We start from the raw sequence: 26,969 nt of genomic DNA, 5'->3' as shown, positions 1-26,969 counted from the left end.
GAATATCCTGGAGATTTTTGCAATGCCTAGCTCCAGCCTAGAGTTTGATCTTGGGCAATCTTGGGCAAGATTTTCACAAGTGAGAAAGAACTCAGCTTTTTTAAGTCACTTGAGTACTTTTAAACTGGTTTTCATTGCTCTCTGCCTCAGTCCGTAGGCCGCAACATGGGATATAGCACTCCTTCGAGATAAACACTGTTATGCTTCAATACTACAGGCATTCAAGTGGATCTAGAATAAATATTCCTGCCCTGGTGGCTGAATTTACCTCTTTTGCCACAGTGTGCCAGTGCTGGTGGCTCTCACACACGTCCATCCGCTCCTTGTGGAAGAACCGGCACTTCTCTGGGACCAGCAGGACATCGCTGACAAACTCACCCACTGAAAAACAAGAGACATCCCCAGGTCACACATCTCCAGCTTCCAACACAAACCAAAGCCAATATCACAACTCCCCCCCAAAGCACATTTCGTTGCCTTAAAGGTTTGGTGTATTCTTTATAGGTCAGATCAGCAGCTATCTCTGCAAATTGACAGAAAAAGAGAGTTTCCAAGGTAACAAAAGGACTATTTTGGTCTATTTAAGGACTACTAAATGTCATGGAACAGACAGGATTGACTGAAGAGATTCCACACAAACCTCTGAAAAGATTGCATCTGCAGACGGAAGTTTTTAAACCACTTTATCACCAATTTCTAACCAAGCTGCATGATACCAAAGCTCGTTCATGCTGTCTGGTGCTGGACATTTCTCTGTGCCACGAGTGTTATCTATGTTTTCAGTATCTGGATATCTGACAAAGGTCTTGTTTGGTTTTGTTTTGTTTTAAACACTTTCCAGCTGGTTTAATTCAAGATCAACTGCAGCACATGCCCTGACTGGGACACTCCTAACCAAAACACAAGAGGGCTGGAAAAAGAAAAACTATACAGCCCAAAAACCAGAGGAGAACCAGAGTCAGCAAATACACTGCATTCCAGCACGTAGATAACCACCACCTCACCAGCATGATGAAGGTTTGGCACAATTTTAAAAACAGGTTTTTGCTTTTGAGGAAGGCAGGAGGCAGAGTCACAATCAGTCTGCTCTACAGACTCTGTAAAAGTTGGATTTAAAAACTATTTAGCCGGCAGGAGGCAGAGTCACAATCAGTCTGCTCCACAGACTCTGTATTAGTTGGATTTAAAAACTTTTAGCTTTAATTTCCACCACAACTCAGTTTGGTACCAACACACATCAAATAAGTATCAGAACTACTCTCTGTTTCAGTTTGGTACCAACACACATCAAATAAGTAGCAGAACTACAGGAGCATTGCTCTCTGTTCTTAGCCCAAAAGTCGAAACAAACACTGCACTGGAATCCAGAACGTGGTATTTTCTCAAAATTGAGATTTTTCTGTCTTTCCTGCAGGTTTAAATGCCACACTGAGTCATTTAAAAATAAGGAGATATCTAGACACTCTGAGAAGACCAGGAATAGATCTTCAGGTCAAGTGTTTCAAAGCAACATACCTCACACGCCTGACTGACAGCGCTACGAATCCTTTGTTAGAATTGGAGAAAAGCTCTTCAAGTCAAAGGCTTTTTCCCACCGAGTCTCCAGGGAGCAGAATTATTTGTCCAAACAACCATCAACATCATGATTTCAACACAAATGTTAGTATTTTGCATGACCAATTCTTTTGCAGCCCCTCAGTACTGACACTAAAGGCTCACGGACACGTCTCCTTTGCACTATACACAAATCAAGCACAGTTTAGGGACAGATTATCTGATGACAACTGTAAAATAATGATATTAACCAGCATTCACCATCGCTATTAAATTAGTTAGATTTTAGACTAATAGATGTAACAGAGAAATGGTATTTTCTCCATCTTCCTCACTCCAAACAGGCCAGTTACAATGAGGGTACAATTACAGCTAATGATCCCTCTTCTTCTGTCTCACCAGAGGTTAGTTAAAAAGTCTCTGGTAAGAAAGCTAAATCTAAGCAAACTGCAAAATCAAGAGACCAAATATAATCATCAGCAACAAGTAAGAGCCTTTAAACAGCTGCTTTGAAAACCACTGAATCCTAGCACCTTTGGATAAGACACATGGGAATTTCTCTCAGTTCACCTGGGAACTGGAAAACCCTTACACCTTCCCCAAACACATCCACTGCTATCAAAAAATAAAAAAAATAATCCCTTTTCAGATCAGAGTGGGTTTAAGAGGTGATTCCATGTCACCTACCAAGCAAGGCAGAACTCTTCACACCTCCCCAGGCTCAGCCCTGCTCCCATCACCCTATTGTCACCTTGATTTTACAGTTGGGTGAGAGCTCTAATAGGTTCCCCTCTTCACCTTTGAAATACAAGAGCCTTCATGGTGGGGGGAGGCAGAAGGTGAAACATGGATAATAAGATCCTACCTCGAGACATTAATGCATTAATGTGCATTAATGGAGCAAGGAAGGCACAAGCAGGAATGGGAACCAAAAAACCCCATAGTTTGACTATAATAAAGAAGTCATCACACCCCAGAGAAACACAGCACCCATTTACAACGATTTGTGGACTCTAAAGACAAGGATAAGGTATTTTAGGATTACTGACTTGCAACTCGGACCCAAAAACCAAAGCTGCCTTGAAGGAGGGGCCCAACAAGTCAAGAATGCTGGGAAAGACACTAATTAAAAACTTTAACAGAGAGTTTCATGCTTATCAAATTTTAGGGCAGAGTCACTAAAATCAGCCTATTTTTCAGCTGGAGAATAGGCTCGAGGGAGGATTATTTCTGAAAGAGATGACTCCTTATAAATCCAGAGATCTTGCTTTCATCCTTATTTCCCTTAGAAGCTCTCAGTATAATCAGCTGGGTTTGGTTGCTGCTCCAACCTGAATTTCCACATCCAGAGGGAGATGCATCGTTCTCCCGGGATGCATCTGCACCAAATTTTGCTTCTTATGAAGTGTTTTATGATCCTCTAGTGGAGGGTATCACATATTAAAGAACACTATCCATTCAGTTCTGCAGATTTGCTTACGTTCTCCTACGTCCAACTACACGCTAACCTGAGATATGGATATAAACGATGAAAAGTGGTCACCACTGAATGCTCCCAGCAATCAAGACCCTCCAAACTGGCACAAGACTTCTTGAAAAACCAGTCTTTTCCAGTGGATAACTGCAAAGAGGTTCAGCCAGCTGAGACTAAGCTGGCTACTAAGAAGACACGCGGTGCGGCACAGCGTCAACACAACCTACAGGTCAAGAGCCCCAAGGTAAACAAGCCAAACACGTTGCCCGACTCGAGTGGGTGGAGAGATTCTGGAAAACACCACCAAATCCATCACGGTTTATCTCCTATTCTTACCCAGTTCAAAGTGGGGACATGGGATACAGCTGCAAGAAGCAGGGCCTCTTTGAAACAGCAAAGTTTAAATATAGTCATTGAAACAGAATAGAGAGCTCTTGCCAAGACCAAAGCAGGAAGCCTGAACACACTGAGCATTTAAGTCTCCAAGGCAACAAAATATTAAAGCTCCACAAAAATAGGAGCAGAATATTAAACCCCAATGTCTTTGTGATACTCAGATACAATAGCCTTCAGGTTTTTATGGCAGTTGCAGAGAGAATGGGGATTTCTTTTTCACGCCAGGCGCCATTATTCCACCACAGCTGTTATCAAGCTGTCGATCTGCTGGAGGAAGGCAGAGTTCCATCTTGTGGAAATAAAAATGTTTCAGTGGAAGCTGGATGTGGAAATGGCAACCTGATACCAGAGAAGCCTCATAAGCTCACGGCGTCCTCCCTGTATGAAGCCAGGAGGAGATTCTTTGCTCCTCCGACACGAAGGCACAAATACTCACCCAGGCACTTGTAGGGCACGACGATATGAGTGTGGTCCTTGCACTGTTTCTTCCCTTTCTTGCACCAGCCATCGATGCTGACGGGTTGATTGGCTTCCACAACGTTTGTGATCTGAAGGTCTGGATACATCTGTTTAAGGAGACACAGAAACAGGTTTTCTCTCCAGAAAGGACAAAGAACGTGCAAAGTGGCTTCGAAGCAGGAGGAGCGAGGCTGATTCTCTACACAACGACGAGTTCAAATTTGCACACGGACACACATTCTCTTCTGGATCAAGCTGAAGACATAAAAAAGGCCCCAGCTGTTTGCCACACAGGGCTTGAGAAGTGTCATCACTGCTTTGTGGCAGGAGAAAGCCAGGTCAGGGGCAAGAGCCCTCACTGGCATTAAGCTGAGGTGTGTTTGGCTTTGCATTTATCTGTTCCATTCTGTCTGGTGTGGCATGATACCCTCTGGAAGAGGGCAATCACCAATAATTAGGGTTTAATAACACCTACAGACTCTCTCCTCCCTTGCCAAGCCAATAGGCACCTCCTCAGGTTTCCTTGTGCCCCGTTTATGGTGGATTAATATGACCCCTCCATCCTGAGTTCTCAAGTCCAGACACTGACTTATATTTAGGCTTCTGCTACGTGAACCAAATGCAGCCCCAGTTACATCAGCCTTGTAAAACAGTTTTAAACATTTTCCAGTCCAGACATGGTGTGCTCTATCATTTTCCCATTAAAAAAAAAGAAAACATTCCTTGCGGTATTTTACATGCCGGTCACCTCAAAGGAGCAATTAAAGACACTTATCAAGGTCAATATGCTACAGCTTATGTGGAACACGCTGAAAAGAGATTAAGTTTTTTTACAATGAAGCACGAGGAGCCTAAAAACACCCTCAACCTTTTGAGGAAATTAAAGACACTTATCAAGGTCAATATGCTAAAGTGTATGTGGAGCATGCTGAAAAGAGATTAAGTTTTTTTTACAATGAAGCATGAGGAGCCTAAAAACACGCTCAACCTTTTGATGAGAATACTTTTCTAATATTTTGGCTGATTTGAACACGTCAATATTTTGGCTGATTTGAGCCACTTTCTAATGAGACTAGGTGTCCATTTTGACCAGACACAGAGCAGATGCTGGTTAAATAGCTCAGAGGCAGAATAAGAAAGCCTTGTAGAAGAAGAAGGAAGCCCTGCAAAGACAGAGATACCTCTCTGACTTACAGACCAAGGACCTTCTGATCTAAATCAGAGGTAGGTCCTCAATGCCACTGCATCTTCCTGCTCTTCCTGGGCAGTAACACAGCAAGAGAGTTCAAGGAACTAACTCATCCTCACCCTCCTGCAGGGTTTATTTCTGCATCTTCCTGCTCTTCCTGGGCAGTAACAGAGCAAGACAGTTCAAGGAACTAACTCGTCCTCAGTCTCCTGCAGGGTTTATTTGCTACAGACTGGCTAAATTGGAACCCAATTCTTAGCAGCAGTGAAAATTGAAGGTCGCACAGAAAAAAACTCACCTCCTGGCAGTACTGCAGAATCTGTTCCTTTCTTCCAAAGCAGCTCTTGGTCCCAGAAGTGTCAGGTTCCCATTTCCCAGTCTGGATATTCACATGCATATTTAGCTTCCCACAGAACATGGCAATTTGAGGCTCTGCCACAGCAAACCCTGTCCCAGCATTGGCTGCCAGTGCCTGTGAAGACAAAGCAAAAACAAAAGATGTTGATTGCATTATCTGATGGAAAGCAGAACAGCTCAAAGAATCAGAAACCCTCTGGCATCTTCTCAGAGAGCTCCTGCTTAATCCAGGAGATCGGTGGAGCCTTGCAAACTATTTCATAACAATATTCCTTAAAAGCTGGTGAGCCCACACCAGGTTTTCACCAACGAGGTGTTTGTTTTTCCAAACTCTGGTTTTATTATTGCAACGACAGCTCACCAAAACCAAGAGTAATTCACACTTAAAGGTTGCGCCCACAAAGGTTAAAATAAGATTCTGAAAAACTTCAAACTGGCATTCGAAGGTAAATAATTAATGATTTTGGGGAGAAACACCTCTGTGAGGTTACACACAGAGCTTCCCACTGCGAGAATCCTGCTCAGAGTCTCAAGCCATGTGCTTCTCCCAAAATCTTCAACTATTTGGGATAGAAACATCCAAATTTCTTGTTCAGACATACAAATAAAGATGATTTCTGCTGACTCAGAAAACCAGAGCTGTTGTTACCCACTCCTCAAAGGCTGTTGTCTCTCACTCCTGATGCCTATTCTGTGCAATTCCCACCCTGCTCCAGCAGACAAAAACCTGACAACCCAGCCCCACATGCGGGTCAAACTCCAGCCTGAGCAATGAAAACAAGGTCAGGATCCCTTTCTGAAATCTTGCTGGCTGACCAAAAGAAGAAAAAAGGGATTAAATTAAATTGCAGAGTTGGGGTTTTTGCTGAAAAGACTGAGTGGATGCCGGGAGCTGAACATCCTCTCCCTACATAACTACGAGCTGTTGTGAAAGCAAAAAGTCCAAGAAAAGAAGAGGTATGAGGCAAAAAAACAGATGAACTCCTAAATGGAAAGCTCTTTAAGGTGTTTAGGGGGATGAAATCCATTTCAACTGCTTCAGACAAGGCAGATTAGAAGCAGCAATACACAGAGGCTTCAGGGCACCCCTGCCCTTAAGCTGCTTTTTTTCCAGGCGGGCAGAGCTGCCCAGGCCACTGGTCCTGCCTTGTATTTAACTTTCCCTGCACTCAAAAATACATCCATTACTGGGGGCACTCTTCATTCCCCACTGCCTGCAGATCCCCATCGACTTAGATCAATACGTGTATGCTTAAAGCAAAGAAAGGAGCCAAGAGAAGAATTCAACTGGACAAGTGTACAGCTCCTAGTTGCTGGATATCAGGGCAAAAAAATTAACTCCATTACAATTAGCTCATTTCACCCCCTCCCCGTTTAACACCCAGAATTACTGCCTGGAGATAAGACATTTCAACACTCAAGGACTTCAACACAACCAAGGACTGTTTCGTGCTGAACACACACGCCTGGTGCTTGGGGGCTGGGGCCAACTTGAGAGGCAAAAGCATAAATTCACTTCTTACCCTTCAGAAAATCTACCCCTTGAGTTTTCAGAATCATTCAATTGTGCTTCAGAGAAACGGTTTGACGCAAGTGGCTTCAATTTAATCTGACCCTTTCACCCACGAGAGCAAGTTTTAGCACAGATCACAAAGTAATGAAACATTGAAATATATAATATATATTGAAATACGCAACAGACACTGGCATGGATGGCCCTGTCACAAAGTGCTTCCAAGTTGATATATACTTTCCAGTATAGGTGCAGTTGTTGTGCCCTCCTGATGGAGAGAAGACAGTTTCAGACTTCAGGTGTAGGAAGAGTTTGGATGAACACACCCAGGCTGGGTAATGGGTGCAATAACTTTGTTCTCTCATAAATCAAACCATTTATAAACACGTGCTTCTACCAAGTGCCAACTGATGGCACTCAGGAAAACCCAGGCTCTTGCACCACCTTCCTCCCTGTCGTAGTGAAGAAAAAGGCAAAGGCAGAATGATCCTCCATAACTCGATAAACACACACCTACAAACTTTGCAAGAGGGTCTTTTTATCTCTCTCTCTCCAAACAAACACCACTTTTGTACCAACAACCGCTTTCCAGAGGGCACAAGACTGGACCTGTTAAAGGAAACAACCCACAGCACAAGTCTGGTTTATGACAACGCTACAGATACATCCAAGGTTCAAGCTGAACTCTGCAAAGAACAAAAAGAAATGCAAGATCCAAGTATGCAAAAGGCATCGACCCTTGTAGGAAGAATTTAGGGCATCAAAAGAGAATAAAATGTATGTTTTTTGAGTGGTTTGGAGATCGTTAGCACCGCCCATGCTGGAAATCTGTTTCCTTCAAAGCAAACTTAACAAGAAAGCAGGAAAATAAGGTAAGTGCATGAGCAGGAGAGGTGCAGGCTCCATCCCGAGAGGCAGAAACATCCCTCAGTAATCCATTCATAGCAGCTCTTCCATGAGCAAAAGTCCTGTTCAAACACATACCAACCTCCTGAAGTCATCCCCACCCCCTATTTACATCCTGATGCGAGCTCCTGTTTATTTTTGCCATCTCCCCCCCCCCGGCCTGACACCTCATCCCTGTGGCCAAGGTACCCTTCCTCCTCCATGGATTGCTCAAATAGTTTGCATATCAGTGGAGAGCCGTTGCCGTAGTTACCGGAACATGCTAAGCCCCAATTCACAGCTGAACAAACGAGACTAATTACTTGCTTGATTTCATCACTTTTAATCAAATGGAAAGAAAAAAAAAATTAAAAAAAAAAAAATCTTTTCTTCAATTGCACTGTTGAGTGAGTTAATGAACTTTGATACACACAAGTTGAATCTTTAACCCCACGGCCTGCAAGATAAGGGGTTTGAGTAATGGGCTTCCATTTCTCACCACTGACAATCAGTTATTTAATTCAGCTTTTTAATGTCATTCTCACCTATCATGAGAGAATACAGCCCAGTGAACCTCACCTGGACCAGAGGAGGCCACATTAACTGCTATTTGAGCAGTGAAGAAAGTCACCCACAAGAGCTTTTTGGGAGAAAGTTGCTCCCCACAATTACCTTTAGTGTACCAAAAATAAAAGATGACTCAGGTGGGTGATACCTGAGGTTATTGAGTCTACAGTCAAGCATCATTCTGCAAAAGGGAGGGTTGGGGAACACGTAAAACAGCAGAAAGCTTGGATAAAGCCTTGTCCTTCGTTAAGCTCTTCATTACTTCAGAGAATTCCCCCATTCCACATGGCAGAGGGATGAACAAACAGCACATTTTACTTTGGGAATTTCCCAGCCATAAATGGAAGCAGCTGCCTCTTTTAGTGCTGAGGAACAACCATTCAATCTCCTAAATAAGCAGACTGAGAGCTGGGGAGGGGTGACATGCATAAAACAGGAGAGAGTTCATCCAGTTGTGTATATCCTCAATGACCATTATTTTAAAAGCTATTATCCTATTAATATATATCCATGATACAAGAGCAAGATGAATGTTATTTGGGAAAAGACTGTTACATAAACCGTTAATTTCCTCACTGGCACTTGCATTTACAAGATGTTTCATGATAAATTCCCCTCTGCCTTTTGGTATAATTCTGTAACCCAGTTTGCTTTCCAAGACCAAAGAAGTATTTGATTCCATAAACACATAAATCTCCGGCCAGTTAATGTCAGTTACATTCCTCACCCTGTCATGCTGCGCCTGATTTATGGTCCCAAAACACTGGAATTCAAACCTCTAAATCTTCTTCTTTGCTGATGGAAGTGTCTCTCCTCAAGTATCCAGTTTTTTATTAACTACTGTCCTCTTCAGCAGGTTTGATCCATGAGCTTTACCCATCCAGAGGCCTGGGCTCTATGCTCTGAAAGAGTATTCTGTATTCCCTGCAAGTACCTACCATCTGAAAGGAGGGATGCAAGGTTAGAGAAATTAGGGATGACGTTCTTCAGGGAAGATTTTTTGTGATTTTAAGTCGTTTCTGCTCTCTAGTGTTCCTCTACTTCAATGCTGGGAATAAGAACGTACAGGAATTCCCATCAACTTCTGTAAAATAAGGAATGTTTCACATCTACTCCTGGAATGTAGGCATCACATTGCAGGTCAGGTTCAAAAAGGCATAAACATAGAAAACACACCCATTTTCCTTGCCCTGTATTTCTTGCATCTGTTAAACCTCATCACAACAGAGCTTATTGAGCATTTAGCTCCCTATTCAATGCTGGTCAGGAAAGGCTGGCGCGCTGCTGGGGACGTCAGGATAGAAGGGTGATTTCTCTTTTGTGAATTGTTGTTGTTCATTATATTTCCTAGAAATGAATTCCCGAGAGCTTTCCTTTCTAGCACAAAGCAAAACGTCAAATTTAACTACATTCTGAATTTTCCGTGAGGTCAAACACTGCAGTAACCTTGCCCATCTGATCAGATTAGCCGGAATATGAGTCTTTATTCCGGCAAAACCAGAGCAGACGGGAGCTTGGAAGGAAATCTTAGCTTCCCTTTTCATTTCTGCTAAAGAAAATTTAGAAAATCACAAGTCTCCCAGTTAATACCTTCTGGACACATGCAGTGCCTGTTGCACAAGCCCAAAAAGAGATGCTGGTTCTGGTTCCAGGGCAGAAAGGCTTGAGAAGTATCAAGAGCCTGGTAGGAAAACTCAATACGTGAGACCCAGCTGGATAAAACCACAGAAGATTAAGTTGCTTTAAAACTGCAACTCCAGAACTCCAGCCTCTAGAATTTATAAGCTGCTGAAAAAAGAAAAAATAATAAAAAAAAGCTCAAATTGTGAATCGCATTGACTCAGTGGCCAGAGGACACAGATTTATAGCTGCTGAGGGCATTCGCTGCCTGAAAAGAAAATCCTTTTGCAGGATTTGTCTGCAGGTGGGGTCAGATTCCCTGCTCGGAAGAGTTACAAGTATTCCACAAACTATTTGCTGCTACACTGACAAAAAAAATGCCAGGCAGTACTTTGAAAGATTACTTGGGCTGTTTGTTTTTAATTAAGTGAAGCCCCATGAAAGTAACACTGCTTATTAAATCAGAACGCACATGAACCACAACCTGAGGGACTCCAGAACATGCTGTTCAGCACAGTCCCCATCCAGATAAATTACCCTTCCCACCTTTAATTAATTAAAGAAAAAAAAAAGGAGAGGGGGGGGAAGTAAGTAGCAAGTCTGGACTTTTAATAAAAAAATAGAATAGAAAATTTATATCTGGAGCACAACACTGAAACTCTTCCTTTGTCAGTGTAATACCCACAGATATGGAGGATATAAATTGAAGTCTTTCAAGACCACTGAGGAATTCTAACAGTTCTTTTGATGCAAAAATGAGCCCTGTTGCCTTATCAGCCTTCCTGCGAGCATAGCCCTCCACGGCTGCTGCTTTTAAATGTGTGAGTACTCTAACTTTTCACCCTTTTCTTGGCTGACAAATTGGTGTGCACGTTTGTGCAGGGATTTGAGTGCTTCAAGCCCAGCTGCAGACCCCGCGTTCCTGCTGCCTACACAGCTGAAGTTCATGGACACTTCTCCTTCCGTAAGGAGAGGCCAGCCCTTGGCAAAATTAAAATAAAAAAAATCCAGAAGAGATGTTGCAGCCACAAACTCTACCCCTGCCACCTGATGTAAAGCTTTTGGAAGGAGAACAGCTGGGCTGACATGGTAAAGGTGGGTCTCAACGAGCCTCACAGCCCTTAAATCTAACATTTGTTGCTCAGCTGGGCTGACATGGTAAAGGTGGGTCTCGAGGAGCTCAAATCTAACGTTTGTCGCCGTGAATCTCACCTGTGAATTAATGGTTTATGGCATTTTAGTATTTAGGAAACCACCACTTAATTAAAAAGTGAGGGGAGCCGGCAGAGGGACTTTACGCACAAGAACTTCTGAGCAGAACATTTCAAAATTCCCCTGGTTTGGGGATTTATAACTTGTAAAGGCGAGCAGAGCTTTCCATTCCTGCTTCAAATTGCGTTTCACGCTTTTGTTTTCCTTCGCTTCCCTTCCTGCTTTTATTCAGCAGATAGGTGGCTTGAACCCAGGAAGGCTAATGAATGCCTGACACAGCAGGCAGTAAATCTACAGACTAGCAGCTCATCCTAGCTTTATTGCTTTATTTTTTTTTAAATTGCTGATAATTACAATAATGCACATGGGCAGAGGTCCAAGACAGGAAGAATTATTGTCTGCAGGCAGATCTGGTGTGAGCTGATAATACCAGCCTGTGTTTGCTTTTGAATTTAAATGGCAGAAATCTCAGCAAAGCGGTCTTTGGCTTACTTTAACTTGCTGGAAGGGGTGGAGTTCTCATCTGCTCGTCCTTTATTGACTTTTGTGGTGGAGGCTTCTGCACCAGCAGAAAACTGGAAACTGAATGCAGGAGCTGCAGTCCCAGCCCGGGTGCAGTTTATATTTAGATGGTTGATGGCTAACATGCAGCCTCCAACACTGGGGAAGTTCAGCAACAATAATCTATGCAATTTCATAACAAAGAGCAAAACATCACTGAAGCCTGAAGCATTTTTTACTATTTTTCCACCTTCCTCTGCCTTTTTACGGAGAGAAGGGGAGATTTCCAACTACCTGTGACTCACGGGCGGCCTTTTTGCCCTTGGAATTTGCACTAAGGAGGTAGTAGATTATTTCCCCCCCTCCTCCTCCTCTGGTTTATCATGCTCCATAAACCAAGGCTCCATGAGTCATTGGGCAGATAATCTGCCTGTCAGACGTCTGCACTGGGGAACTGCCACATTGAGAGAGGGAAAAATCAACGCCGCAGGCGGCCCCGGTGCGCGGCTGGTCTCGGGGAGCAGCCATCAACCTCAGAAAAGCCACGATTTCAGCACAGCCTTGGCTTCCTCAAGTTGTTTGCGTAAGGAGGTTGCCTTTGGCATCCTCTTCCCTACCCCCGGAGAGACAAAGTTCAGAACAACTCAGTTGGAACATTCCCTGAACAAATGTTACCGTACCCAGAACGGCAACCTCGAAAAATGATTAATTAATAGGCCTCAAGCTTTCAAATCTAAACTTTGTGTGCAGTGGGGCTGGAGCAGCTTACCACAACAGCTCCCTCAAAAATATAAGGGCAAGAGAAGAGGTGGGCAGTGCTATGATGCCATTAATTAGCCTTATGCAGGTCTAAATATGCTTTATCAGTCCCTCCACTGTCAAGGACACCAGGAGTAATTCTCAAACGGCTCCACTTATGGCCACTTCCTTCCCCTTTTCAACAAAACCCAGCAACGGGGCTATTTACAGTCTCTTTTTTTTTTTAAAGAGCCATTCCAAGTCATGTTAAAGCACGTGGAGACTAGACCTATTAATTACTGGGCTAAACGAAGGCACAAAGTCGAGTGACTTGCCTAAGGTCACCCGTCCGTGGGCTCAGCCCCGTTTAATCCTCAACTCCAATCTGTGTCATCGTTCTGTCCTGCACAGCAAGGCTAATTACTGCTTTCCCACACAAATTATTTGGGCATCTGAACCACGGAGGCACAAGATGTCTCGTTAGCCACCTAGCCAGCCAAAACTTCAGTGCAAGTTAATGGTTTCACTACACTAAAAATGTGCTAAAGAAAAAAGCCACGGGGAGATTTGGAACTGAGATCCAAAGACCAACGTAGGAAAAGAAGATATGATTTGATAGTTTTTTCACTCCACTTTGGAAAAATGATGACTCTCTTTTCAAATCTAACTAACTCTCATTACTGAGCTGACTCTTAATATGAACCATCGTTGTTCCCAGTACAAAAGCTTTAAGGACAACAGCACAGGGACAGAGGAGTGCTGAGAAGAGGGTATTTTGGAAGTAACTTCTCCCCATGGTTCCACAGTGACTCCTTTCCATCTTCAGGCACTTCAGCCACAGAAGAGTTAGTGAATATAATCCCTGCGGTTACCAGGATACTGAGATTCCATAATACACAGGAAAGTACATTTACAAAACCTTTCATCACTTCAAAGCAATGTGGGGAAGCAAAAATAACTTCTGGACTAAAACTCATCACAACAGACACACACACTGGTCCACACGCTTTCCTACTGGACAAAACTGGGAGGCAGGAGATGGGAGAGAACAATTTATTACCACCAGGCAGGCAAAAAAGCAAACCTTTACAATTGATTCAAAGTGAGTTAGCACAGCCAGGGGGGGTGGAACAAAACCAAACCACACCAAAAAAACCTCCCCCAAACCAGCATGAGTATCTGTTTTAGAGATCTCACTGCAGAACGTGTGGTTACTGGGTCTAACCAGGCATCTAACCACTCCAAGGACTGGAGATAAAAAGTGCTGCCCAGCTTGTGTTTTTTATCTAACACAAAACAAGCAGGAAATTGAAGGGCGGATTTTAACAGAGCATCAAGAATTTGAAGTGGGCAAGGAAAAATACCTGGGGAAAAAAAAAAATGCAAGATAAAGGAAAGATAACAAGCGGGAATGCAGTTTGCTATGAGGTTTGGGTTTGGCTTCAATCATTCCTGAGCTCAAGCATCCCTCCTTTTATAGATGTTGTATCACAGAGCAGGTATTTATTTGTGTGCACAGACTGCAGTCGGTTTGGAACATGATAAAATACTCGTTTGGTATCTGCAGTCCTGCAATTAGGCTCCAGGCAAACATGCCTGCAGCACACAGGAATAATTCAACAGGCATTGCTCTAATCCCACTGATGGTTTCCACTCCCAAATTCACAATCTTCTGGGGAAAAAACCCAAGCACCCAAACCCAAATTAATTGGCAATTCTGCCCTCCAAACAGTCCAGATGAAACTTCAAATCTGGAAGAGGAAACCTTGAGGTTTTTGAAGTCCTGCCTTTCCAAACCAGGCTAACGACCCATCCTTTGAGAATAGGAAACCCACAGCTAAAACACAGGGCTGCTTTTATCTTTGCTGCAGAGCCTTGGATCAGACCTAAATTAACACATTACCAAAAAAAAAAAATCATTCAACAGCCTTGCTATTTTCAGCGTCCAAACCGAGGAGATGTTTATCCTTAAAACTTTTAAAGTTCTGTCAAAAGCCCAGGTTACTTCTATAAATTACAGGTCTGCGAAAACAGTCAGCAGTTAGTAGTTATTACTGAGAAGGGGTAACTTAACTCTAGCTCTTATTAAATATATTTAGGAAATAATGCAAATTAGGATTTCAAAGCAAAAACATCTCCCCACGCAGCTTCCCACACACCTCCTCCTCTTATTTATTCTGAGAACTGCTTATGGCTTGTTGTGGAGCATCTTTCAGGCAGCACCTTCCATCATGGCTCGTGTACAAAACAGTAGCTTTTAAGAACCTTTCATGTCTAGAGGCACAGAAATCAGTACTTTAAAGAAATCTTTGTATTTGCTGTTTAAAGATTCACATACTGATACTGGGAGTTTATTCAGCTACAGCAAATGATATTTTTTTTTCCTAAATGGAAAGAACATCAGCCTAAGAAAGTTTATTTTTCAGTTAGCTGCTCATTAGGAAAAGTTCCTGCCTTTTATGGCTAAAAAATAAATGCAATAGAATTAACTTAGCGAAACCATCTCAAATTCTCACCCCAAAAAATGGTCTTTCATTTCCCTGACTGCAGCTATTTTGGATCCCAATAATCAGCAATAAAACTGAAGAAAAGCTGCCAGTCTCCTTCCACTAATGCTGAGAACCTGGAGGTGAGAGCAGGACAAATAAGCACTTCTTGTTTAAGTAGCAAAGAGCCTGAAGATGGCTCGGGGCAACATTTCTGACTTCCAAGAACCAGATGACGAAAGCCTTGTTTATTTTTAAGCTTATCACCCAAGAGCCAAACATCTCCTAGAAGGATCCCAGTACCATTAGCAGCTCAAATCTCACAACTTCCATCCCTCTTCCAAGACAGAGGATAAAAGGTGACTTCTCTCCATCCTTAGAGCTCAAACACCCCAAGTGACACAAGAGACACGTCAAATGACAAAGAGCCTTTTGAAGGCCCCCAAAATTTCGACAGCAGCAGGGTCGTAGAAAGGAATAGCTCAGTAATAGCTTAATGGATTTCAATTTTTTACTCTTTAAAAGCAATCCCGACTAATTTAGTAACATTTTATTTCAGAGGCATTAATTTATCAGCTGGGGTTTAACAGTCACAGCATCATATGGTAGTTAGGCTGGCACACCGAAACTCTAATGGACGAATTAAAGAGTCCCTTTAAGAGAAGCAACAGATCTCTACTTAGAGTAACTGCTTAATGCTATTAGAAAATTAAGTGGTAATTTATAGCACAGGCTAAAGCTGGCTGGGTTGAGATCCCCTTTATTGATTTTGCTGATCCAGAAAGTAAAACTAGATCAAGAGAAGGGAGTCTAGAACCTCAAATATTTCAGGGCTCTCAGTGCATCACATTTAACTGGCTTGGCATGTTGTACAATCACACCTGATTTTCTTAAGTTGAATCTTCCAGCTCTTCAGTTCTATAGAGCTGTATCAGATTGTGCAGCATCACATGGAAATAAAATAATTTTATTTCTCAGTATAAAATAATTTGTTTATTTTATTTATCAGTTCAGGGAAAACTGATGTTTATCTTTGACAAAATGAAATTTCAACTCATTAGCAATTTCTTCTGGGTTTCAGTGGGAAGAATGAACTCTGTGTATACTAATATTTATTTCCTTGCTTCCTTAATCATTTTCTGGAATATTTCAAGGTGGGTGACAGAAACCAGCTTTCTTCTTTTCTGTCTACTTAGCTGAACTACAATTGAATATCAGATTGGCAGAAGAAGTTCCACACTGCAGCCACCCAATGGGCAGGTCTTGGACGAGTTTTAAGAAATATGACTCTTCTGTAAGGGCTTTGCAGCACAAAACCATCACGAGTTGAAAGCTTTATTATAAACCTGGAAGCAAAACCTGCCTGTTCTGCAACAGGAAGGGAAATTGCTCTTTGAAAAAGAACAGGTAGAGCAGTTTTAGACAATGTAGTTATGTCTGAAAGAGGCCACATACACTGAGAACTTCCATCACCTCAACAGAAACTCCTCTTCGAGGTCTCTGAAAAGTGCTACTATTTTATTTTCTTTTTCAAACCCTTTCTCCAGGCTGGCCATCTTAGCAGCAAACTATTTTTGATAACATTTGCCTAAAGACTTGGTATCCTTGAGCTGGAGAAACACTAAAAAAAACCTTCACGACATGTTGTTTTGAACACAAGGATTCCAAACAAATTCTTTATTTTCCTGTTTGGAAAAGGCTATCAGACAGGAGAAGGGGAAGACTATTTACTTCTTGGAGAAGCTTTTTTTTTGCCTGCTCAGATGTTCTTGTCCAACGTGATAGAGGCTTGAGTGAAAAAGAAATAAATGGAGAGCCTTCACAAGCAAGTTTTGCTTTCCTTGACCCAGACAGCAATGGAAATGCTGACTTAACATGTAAATCCCATCACTGGGACAGCGATTGGGGGGCAGATCGATGTGTGTATTGATGCAATAAGGCCACTCACCATTTTCCTAGCCATGGGCTGAGTAGTTTCAATAGAGCTTTTGCAAAGTCAAAGGATGAAAATGGCGCGTAAAGTTCTAACCCCAGGGAGCGGTGGTTTTGTTTTTCACTCATTGACTTCATGGCCCACAAATGTGCATTTTTTTTTTAAATTCAGAAACATGGCTGTGGACACAGCTCAGCTACAAATATTAACCTCACCAGAATCTGCCAAATCCCTGTTGTGGATTAGCCCTATGCAATATATGCAGATTTATGCCCTATGGAATATATACTCAAATATGAGGAGAAACTTCTTCACGGTGAGGGTGACGGAGCCCTGGAACAGGCTGCCCAGGGAGGTTGTGGAGTCCCCTTCTTTGGAGATTTTCAAAACCCGCCTGGATGCTCCTGAGTAACATGCTCTGACAAGCTCTAGGCAATCCTGCTTCAGCAGGGGAGTTGGACTAGATGATCTCTATGGTCCCTTCCAACTCTAAACATTCAGTGAAATTCAGTGAAATACAGCACCCGAAAAGCCACGTCGAACTGTGGATTAGCCCTATGCAATATATGCAGATTTATGCCCTATGGAATATATGCAGCACCCAAAAAAGCCACGTCGAAACTTCAGCTTGATGATGCAAAAGCACGAGACAGCCAGAAACGTCTCTCATTCTCATATCCTTATTTCAGACAGCTAAAAAAACCCCCCCAATCATTGAGAGCCCAAATGAGCTCCTTAACAGACTACGTCTTAATTATCTTTGAGGCTGCCTCTCCCTGCACGATCCCCAGCCCAGACAGCAGGGAGACCAGTACTGGTTTAATTTGTGTAACGAGGATAGGAACATTTAGGAAACTCTGGGAATATCAAAAAGCCACGTCGAAACTTCAGCTTGATGATGCAAAAGCACGAGACAGCTAGAAACGTCTCTCATTCTCATATCCTTATTTCAGACAGCTAAAAAAACCCCCCCAATCATTGAGAGCCCAAATGAGCTCCTTAACAGACTACGTCTTAATTATCTTTGAGGCTGCCTCTCCCTGCACGATCCCCAGCCCAGACAGCAGGGAGACCAGTACTGGTTTAATTTGTGTAACGAGGATAGGAACATTTAGGAAACTCTGGGAATATGGCACTGAGATTTCTTGTATCTGATTGTTACACCAGTTTGAGGAGGAAAACAGGTTAGGTAAGGGGCACAGAGTGAATTCATGTGGATCAAGGCTGTGTGGCAATTCTAAAGCAAAGACAAATGGATTATCCAGTCACAGGATTTCATTGGAGGCAGTCTGTATTTTTAAAGTTATACCTATCCATAAGAATAAGGATAAGAATATTACTCCAGAGACAGGATTAATCAGAACAGTCCTCTGCTTTGAGGCCACTATTTGTTTCAAAAGTTAGTTACAGGAATTATCCTAACAAACACTGCAAAGCACAGGGTTTTGAGGAGGAGGAGCTGAGGTGTTGCAGCAGGGACCAGCCATCCATCCACACACAGGAGAGGAAAAAAATGTTTCCATGTCTTCCCAGCCCCATCTTTCAGCAGTAAGAGCAGTTGAAATTTGGCAGGAGTTGAAGATGTTCACATCCTGCTGCCTCCCAACAGCTTGTACCACTCCAGCACGTTCAGCCTGCCCCTTATCTTTATTTTGGACTTTACATGACATGTGGTGTGTTTTGCAGCTTAACGACTACTTTAATCCTCTTCATCACTGAAGAACGTCATCCGAGATGTGATGTAGATCCATGTTATTAGATGGAAGCTGCTCAGAGATGTATTTGAAGAGATATTGTAAAGCACAGAACTCATTCCAAGGCAAATAATACAAAACAAAAAGCCTCTGCTTGACTTGATCTGGAGTATTTAAAGCTAGATGCTACGAACAGGAAAAATCTACCAGCCTCCTGTTAGGGCATGAGGAGCAGATTACAGGCAGGTCAGCAGCACCCTTTTAAAGAAAAATAAATAAATGAGTAACTATGTAAGTGGGAGCACATCTCAAAGTCAACACCAGGGGAAGAGCTGCTGAAAGTTTAGCTACAAACAGCTGTGCGCATTAAACCCATTTCAGACAGTTAATTTCGCTGCCAGCTGTAGCTAAATGTTTGGTATGCCCTCAGTTATATGATCAAAATAAATTTAATAATCACAGACTATTAAATAGAATAGCAGAACAGCCTGAGTAAAGCTATCAGCCACTTACATAACGGCGAATAACGATTTAACTTTTTGCAAAAAAATCTTTAAAGACAGCGACAGGAACTGTGAAAAGGCAAATTGAAACCAAGGACAGAGAGGCAAATGAAGGGAAGGCATCTTTGCTTTCGCCTCAAGCAAAAGGCCATTTAGATTTAGAAAACACTGCTCCTCTCTTCTCTTCTACAGTATAGACGGAGCTGGCAGCCCAAAATTCTGTGGGTATCTCCACAATATAGGACATGGATCTGTATCTTCTCAATAGCAGACGTGGACCTGTTGAAGCGGGGCCAGAAGAGGCCATGAAGATGCTGGGAGGACGGACTGGGAGAGTTGGGGGGGTTCAGCCTGGAGAAGAGAAGGCTCCAGGGAGACCTTGGAGCCCCTTCCAGTCCCTCAAGGGGCTCCAGGAAAGCTGGGGAGGGACTCTGGATCAGGGAGGGGAGCCCTAGGAGGAGGGGGAAGGGTTGGACACTGAAAGAGGGGAGATGGAGATGAGATGTGGGGAAGAACTTGTTTGCTGTGAGGGTGGTGAGAGCCTGGACTAGAAGCTGTGGCTGCCCCATCCCTGGAGGGGTTCAAGGCCAAGTTGGAGGGGGCTTGGAGCAACCTGGTGTGGTGGGAGGTGTCCCTGCCCAGGGCATGGGGTGGAACAAGACAATCTTAAGGTCCCTTCTCACTCAAATGGAGCAACCTGGTGTGGTGGGAGGTGTCCCTGCCCAGGGCAGGGGGGGTGGAACTTGATGATCTTTAAGATTCCTTCTCACTCAAACCATTCTATGATTCTGTAAATATTCTTCTCTGGAGCAGTTTAGCTTTTGCACGACTAAGAAGTGTGACACTAGCTATGATTCTGTAAATATTCTTCTCTGGAGCAAGCAGATTAGCTTTTGCACGACTAAGAAGTGTGATACTGGTTGTTTCACAACAGTAATGCTCTGGAAATCCATCAGCATCTATTACAAAAGGACTACAATGACACATTCTGGTCAGTGCCGTGCACTGAAAAAGGGAATTAACATGCTATAGATGCCCTGTGGAAACCCCCCCATACGGTTATACTTTGAAAACTATTCTTCTCATCACACTAATTCCCATGTGAAGCCAGTTGCAAAAGCTTGCTCAACAGAATGGAGCGCAACAAATCCATCCCATCCTAGGAATTTCAGCCTCAACTTCAAAATGCCTTTTGTCTGGACTGTGGATTTTACATTTAATCAAATTTGAAAGAATTTCCTGCCATCCTAACAGCCCTGCCACTGTAGGAATCCAGCCCTTCTCCTCGGTCTTCCTTGGAGCCACGTTGTTGGTGGACAGGGAGAGAAGGCAAAAGGACTTCAAGGCCATCAGTTGGGTTGATGTTTATCTCTTTGGCTCTTAACCTGAGAAATGAAGACATTCTGAAGCAAGATGCAAGCATTTCAAATGAAGGATTAATTTATCTACAACACTCTGCATAAAACATAGTACTATGGATCCAAGCATAGATAACGGATTTGAGCTCAGTGTAAGCTCTTATTCACAAACACAACTATATTTTGTACACGTGTACAATCAAAAGACCCATAAAACCAAAAGCATAAGCACGTAGGCAGAAGGTGAAGGACCTAAAGAAATCACAAGCTGTGATCCAGCCCATGAAGCCAGCTGCAGGGCTACAGCAGCACAAGATCTGACATTGCATCAAGCCTGGGCTCTGGCAGCCCATTCATCTCCTGCCTTTGTTATTGGGAAATTGCTTCCGAGAAAGCGGCTGTTGCCCTAAACAGCACATCCACATAGTGACTGGCTTTGTTGCAGAGCAAGTATTGATGCAATTTCAACAAGACAGCATTTATCAAGAGCGACGGGGGCAGGAACACTTTCCCCCCCACCACCCCTGTTTTTCAAGCCTCCGGCGAGTCTCTCCTGCTGCGACACGATGCTCAGGCTTCCCACATCCACAGGAATATCCTAATTTCATCCCACAGCCCCTATCAAGAATTCCCTCAGCCTTTTCTGGGGGGGGGCTCTTACCCAAGGAAAGCCACAGCACCATGTTTTGGACTCGATGATCTCAGAGGTCCCTTCCAACCCCTAAGATTCTGTATGGCAGGCTGACGTATACACCGATACGTCACAAACACAAAAGCCCAAATTCTTTGGCTGGTTACCAAGAAAATAAACCTTCTCCAGGGCTGGATGCTACGAGGCTCTACTGAAAGACTCTGGAAACCAAGCAGTTATTTGAAACCCTGCAACTCAAGAAGCACTTAATTGTATTCCAGCAATCCAAATGGCGTCCCGCTCCATTCAAGAGCAATAACTGGTTTCCATGATAACGTGCCCCCTCAATTCCTCACTTCCCTTTTTATTTTTTTTTTTTGAGAGGCACCACCATACCCTCCTCTTGAGAATTAATCTTTGGCCAAGACCGTTCCACAGGCTAATGTGCTTAGCTTGGATCCTGACACTCTTTCATTCTTTAGGGTTTCCAAACGCCGCCGTGATCTCGCTGCGTAAAACGAAGCAGACATCAAATTCAATTTCTTCAGCAAGAGCTTTGATAAATTATGCAGAGAAAAGCTCACGTTGGGATGCCGATAGACTGGCTGGGAACTCAAAACCACAGGTTGGAATCAACATTTTGCATTTAATCTTTTGAGAGGAATACTTAGCAGATTAAAGCAAATCTGCCCCTCTCTATTTCAGGCCACAATTATTGTAAGGCTACCAGCATAAGAAGTCAACCAGAGTTTGGTATTAGAGAATTAGACTAATTCATGCAGAGTCTTCTAGGACCATTTTTTGGCAAGTTACTAGTCCTGATATGAATGGGAAAAGATTAAACACCGATTAAAAAAAAAAAAACCCAAAAAAACCACCTTAATACTTAACTTAGATCTGGCAAAGTGTCACGCCGAGTCCAAAAGCATATAGAGAATTTGGTGATTAAAAGCTTTGTGCTGGATGGAGGTTACCATCCCTCTAAGCAGAGCCCAGCTTCTGTTGGGAATATGCAATCCAAATCCTCTTGGAATCCAAGGGGAGTGCATAATGTTTATTGGAACAGATGGTATGGGCAAGATTTTTCTTTTTTGTTGCTGTCACTTCACACCACGCAGTGACATCATAACTAGGGGGATTCATCAACCCAAAATCCAAAAGGAAAAAGGACAAAGCTTTTGGCAGAGAGCTGGAGCTAAAAATAACGTTAAGAGCCTTTAAAGAAAAGATGAAAAATGCAAATGTTTGTTGATTTAAGTACTGAAGTTAGCACAGGGCAACTCCGGGAAAATACCAAGCACTTTTACCAAAGTGCTGTTTCATCTTTGCAACAGCATCATCAGAAGACCTTTTCTGAGCTCTCCTCACTGACTATTTTAGTGCTTTGAGGTGGCAGATTAAAGAACCCGAGCACAGCAGCTGTGTGAGAAAATGCAAGCCTCTCTTATAGCAGAGAGTTAACAGAATAATAAAACCCTCTGGAATGCAAGAATTAAAAAAACCAAACTAAACCCTCCCCCCAAAGCACAGCACACGGACCAACATCAGAACATATTGATTGGAAAATAGAACCTCAGCAGCAAAGGTTTGGTGGAGGAGAAAGGACCTAAATGAGTGAGGGAACCTTCAAGGTTAAACACAGACTTCAGGAAGGAGATGATAATTAGCTACTCTTAAATGGAAACGTCACCAATTATCAACCTACTGTAACAGTAAGGTACCACGGCCCAGCAGTCTATTTGTCTTCCTCTCTCTCTCTGTCCTTGACCTGAATCAAAATACACCTTTGAGTGTTGTAATTTTGTTAGAGAGAAACTTAACTATCTGAAATGACTTAAATGCAGCCCTGTCACCGAGCCAAAGCCTGCAATTTGAGTGGTGGAGCACCGTTACCCTCCCTGCTGCACCTCTGCATTACACCAGGTATTATCAGTCTGGATGTGGAGGTGAAGGAGGTGAAGTCACGGGTGGTGACTCAGTGCTGAGACACACAAACCTCTACTGAGACAACTGGGAAAGAAATGGGTTTTTTGGGGCTTTTTTGGGTTTTGGGTTTTTTTTTTTCAGGCTGCATCTAATTCATGCCCTTCATCTTCGGTGACTTGAAAAACCCGAACTCAAAGTCATCATTTCATAACGATTTTCAGTTTAATCTCAAAGCACAGAAAAGCCATCCCAGCCAAACAGTTATTGATTTCATCTTCTCTGTGAACTTCTGTGAAGCTCAGGCGCCGCGTGGAATAACAAGTTCAGACCCCACTTCATCACAGAAGGGTTTGACAGCCACAGGAGCCTGCCCCACTGCTCATCCCTGTAGGAAATCCTAGGAGTTGAAGTAACTGGTGACACTTTTAGAGGTTCAGGAGAGGAATTCCCCAGAAAGGCACCCACAAAGCAGATTAAATTAGACTCTGTAGGTCAGCAGACTTGAGAGCTAAGACTTCCCCCAAAGCACTGCTAAAAGGTGTTGCTGCAAGGAATGTCAGAGTCATCTTTGGAAACAAATCTGCAGGGGAAAAACAAGCAACCATCTCAAGTGAAGCCATTATCCTTGCAGTCAGCACCCCAACACTGTGGTAGCCCAAAAACAGCAGCAGTGGTCCTCCCAAACCAGTTTGGCCAGTAAAGCTCAAGTCTCCATCTCTAAAAGAGATGAAGGACTACACCCATACGTGTTCAGGAACCAGAGCAGCCCGTCACAGAAAACAAAAGACTTTCTGGACCATGCCTCATCCATCAGTTCCCTCCCCAAACACAGAGAGCCCACACGTGATTTCACTTTCCATTGTGGCCAGTGAAAGTGGAAAGTGAACTAAAACATCAAATGTCATGGAGAGCAGCAACACTTGGCTCTGCAGACTAGTTAAGAGTGACTACCATGCTGCTAAAAATATACATAAACCAAAAAGGAAGGTTTGCAATGTATAATCTTGTACAAGAACATCACCATGGCTGACAGAACAAAAATTTGTAACTCAATTTAATGCATCTATGGGTCAAACTCTCAAAAATAGGGAACATGTTCTTTCCCTGACTGGCTATATACAAACCCTTCAGTGGAATAGTTCAAACCAACCCTGGTAAGCAGCTTAGCCCCAGGCCTTTCTCATCAGGTGGACATCTCATTACACAAAGCCAAGCAGGCTATGTTGTTGTCCTGCTAGAAAGATTAGTTTAACACCATTTGCAGAACATTAGTATTTTGATCATCCATTCCCAAAGTTGGAAAACTTTTACAAATGTATATAAAGATGAAATTTCGCGTTTTAAACATCAACCAAAGAAGCCCATTCCAATTCCCAACCCATCAACCACTCACAAGCCGTGCCAGAAGGTGAATTTGACTTTCTATTTCTTCTTTTCTATGTGGATTTTCCATGTTCTCACAGGGAAGTAGTAGAACACAGTCAGAAATACATATATTAAACTCCAACTGAGTAGGCAGATGGGGGTGAAGGTATTAAATCTAGTGCTGAACAGTTAAAAAAAGCCCGTTATTCACATGCAAGGGCAAGTGTAGGGTCCTGCACCTGGGGAGGAAGAACCCCATGCACCAATAGAGGTGAGGGGTGGACCTGCTGGAAAGCAGTTCTGAGGAGAAGGATCTGGGGGTCCTGGTAGATACTAAATTGTCCAGGAGCCAGCAATGGGCCCTTGTGGCCAAGAGGCCAATGGGATCCTGGGCTGTGTAGGGAAGAGTGTGGCCAGGAGGTGGAGGGAGGTCATTCTCCCCCTCTGCTCTGCACTGGGGAGGCCACAACTGGAATCCTGTGTCCAGGGCCCCATCTGGAGCACTGGGACCAATTCTGGGCTCCCCAGTTCAAGAGAGACAGGGAACTGCTGGAGAGAGTCCAGCGTAGGGCAACAGAGATGATGGAGGGATTGGAGCATCTCCCTGATGAGGAAAGGCTGAGAGAGCTGGGGCTCTTTAGTCTGGAGAAGAGAAGGCTGAGGGGAGACCTTCTCAATGCTGACAAGGGACTAAAGGGTGGGTTGAAGGAGGATGGAGCCAGACTCTTCTCAGTGGTTCCCAGGGACAGGACGAGGGGCAACGGGCACAAGCTGGACCATGGGAAGTTCCACTCCAATGTGAGGAAGAACTTCTTTGGGGTGAGGGTGGCAGAGCCCTGGGACAGGCTGCCCAGGGAGGGTGTGGAGTCCCCTTCTCTGGAGATCTTCAAGCCCCACCTGGATGGGATCCTGAGTGATGTGCTCTGGGCAACCCTGCTTTGACAGGGGAGTTGGACTGGGGGATCTCTAGAAGGTCCCTTCCAACTCTGACAGTTCCATGTGACCCATGATAGGAGATCTACATGTGGAGTATATCCCTGCTCACATCTGCAGGAATTCATGTATTAAAAGAAATACAAACCTAAAGTTAGGAAATTACTCTAAAAGAAACCAAAACAAACCTGCAGCCAAACTATTTCTCCTGAAATGCACATTTCCCTGTGCACTCCCTCTCAGAAGTGATTTTTCTTTCCCCGACAACACCCAATCTGAAGTACAACCTGCCCTATTTACACACCAGGAGTAACATGTTAAAGTCACCTTTTAGCCTACAGTATCCACTGAGGAGCCACCAAAATAAATAGAATGAAAAAAATAAGTATTGGATTGACTTTGGTCAATCCATGATAAAGAGAAAAACAACCAAAAAACGACTATTTACTCCACTCACATCTTCTTTCTTACTGCTTTAGAATTCACATCAGTAAGCATTTGACAAATATAGATATATAAGAATTACTTTGAGACTTTGCACAATGCTGTCAATCCATTTCCTCTCCTGACAAGCCTCAGACTTATTGGCACCTGGAGCGAAAAGCTGAAAATGAAAATATTGAAATGGAAAGTATAAAATTAATATAGTCCCGAGTGCCCCAAGGACTCCATTTAAGGTATACAATAAGGGAAAACTCATGATAGAATATTCCATTTCCCCGTGACAAACTCACTGCTGGTAGAGAAATCAGAACAGGGGTGTAGGTAACACTTTTTGGGAGAAAAAAGGAGCAATCTTGCAAGTTCAAGTAGAGTTCCGAACTGGAAGCCTTAGCAGAATGGTTTTTAGGGCATTATAAGTATTTGAAGCTTTCCGATTAAGAGTGAGCATTATCTTAAATTAACAACATGTTTCAGAGGTGCTGACTGCACGAACTAAAAATCAATGACACTAAGTTTTACTGCCCATAAGTAGAGTGAGAGCATCTAAAGGATTACGTCAATTTAGAGAACCTAAGTAGTTAATGAGAAGAATCTGAAAGGCCCCAGCTTAGAAGCAGAGGTAAGGACTTTGTTGTTCTAACAAGAAAGGGACAGCGTATTTCTCTTATATTTTCAACCAAAAAACACAGAAATGGTTTAAGTGTATTTGTAGAAGCAGATGGTACAGTTGGAATAAGTGATGTTTAGGAGATGGAGTCTCCAAAAGACACACAGATAACCGAAAAGTAGAGTTTTTTAAGAGCAGCATCCAGCTGGGACTGGAAGGCAGGGCATTAATCCCTCCTCCACAAGGTGCTGAAGGAGGAGCAGTGTGTAATTAAAAAAATAAAATAATAAAGGTCCCACCCAGCAAAGCTTTTCTTGAGGCTCAGAAGAGGCATCGCGTATCCTCGCTTTCATAGGGAAGCTCATTTCCTAACACTTACTGGCAAGTGGAGTTTTAGGAACTGAAAGAAAACTGAAGGCCACAGGCTCAGGACTGGAATTTTCCTGAGCTGTTTCTGCTCAGGATTTGGACACAGAAGTGGAAATTTCCCCTAGGTGGAGTTCTTTGTTCAATGCAGCAGGCAATTACAAGTCCCTAAGGTCTGCAGAAATGGCACAAGACTGATATTTTTGTCGGTGAGAATTAAAGCCTACAATACCAAAATAATACCACAAAAAGCACAAT

General features: G+C 43.2%; 1 protein-coding gene across 1 annotated transcript in view; it reads right to left on the bottom strand.

The window, feature by feature from the left end:
• APLP2 (amyloid beta (A4) precursor-like protein 2) overlaps positions 1–26,969 on the bottom strand; it is a 54,060-nt gene that overhangs the window by 23,827 nt on the left and 3,264 nt on the right. The window contains exons 2-4 of the mRNA XM_014951826.1: positions 5,371–5,544; positions 3,861–3,990; positions 269–381 (exon numbers count right to left, since the gene is read on the bottom strand). Of these exons, the coding sequence (XP_014807312.1) occupies positions 269–381; positions 3,861–3,990; positions 5,371–5,544 (417 nt within the window). The remainder of the gene's footprint in view (positions 1–268; positions 382–3,860; positions 3,991–5,370; positions 5,545–26,969) is intronic.

The sequence above is a fragment of the Calidris pugnax genome, unplaced genomic scaffold, assembly GCF_001431845.1.
Source record: "Calidris pugnax isolate Ruff unplaced genomic scaffold, ASM143184v1 scaffold145, whole genome shotgun sequence".
NCBI classification, from domain to species: Eukaryota; Metazoa; Chordata; class Aves; order Charadriiformes; family Scolopacidae; genus Calidris; species Calidris pugnax.
Note: the sequence above shows the minus strand (reverse complement) of the source record. Positions and strands in the feature narration are given on the sequence as shown.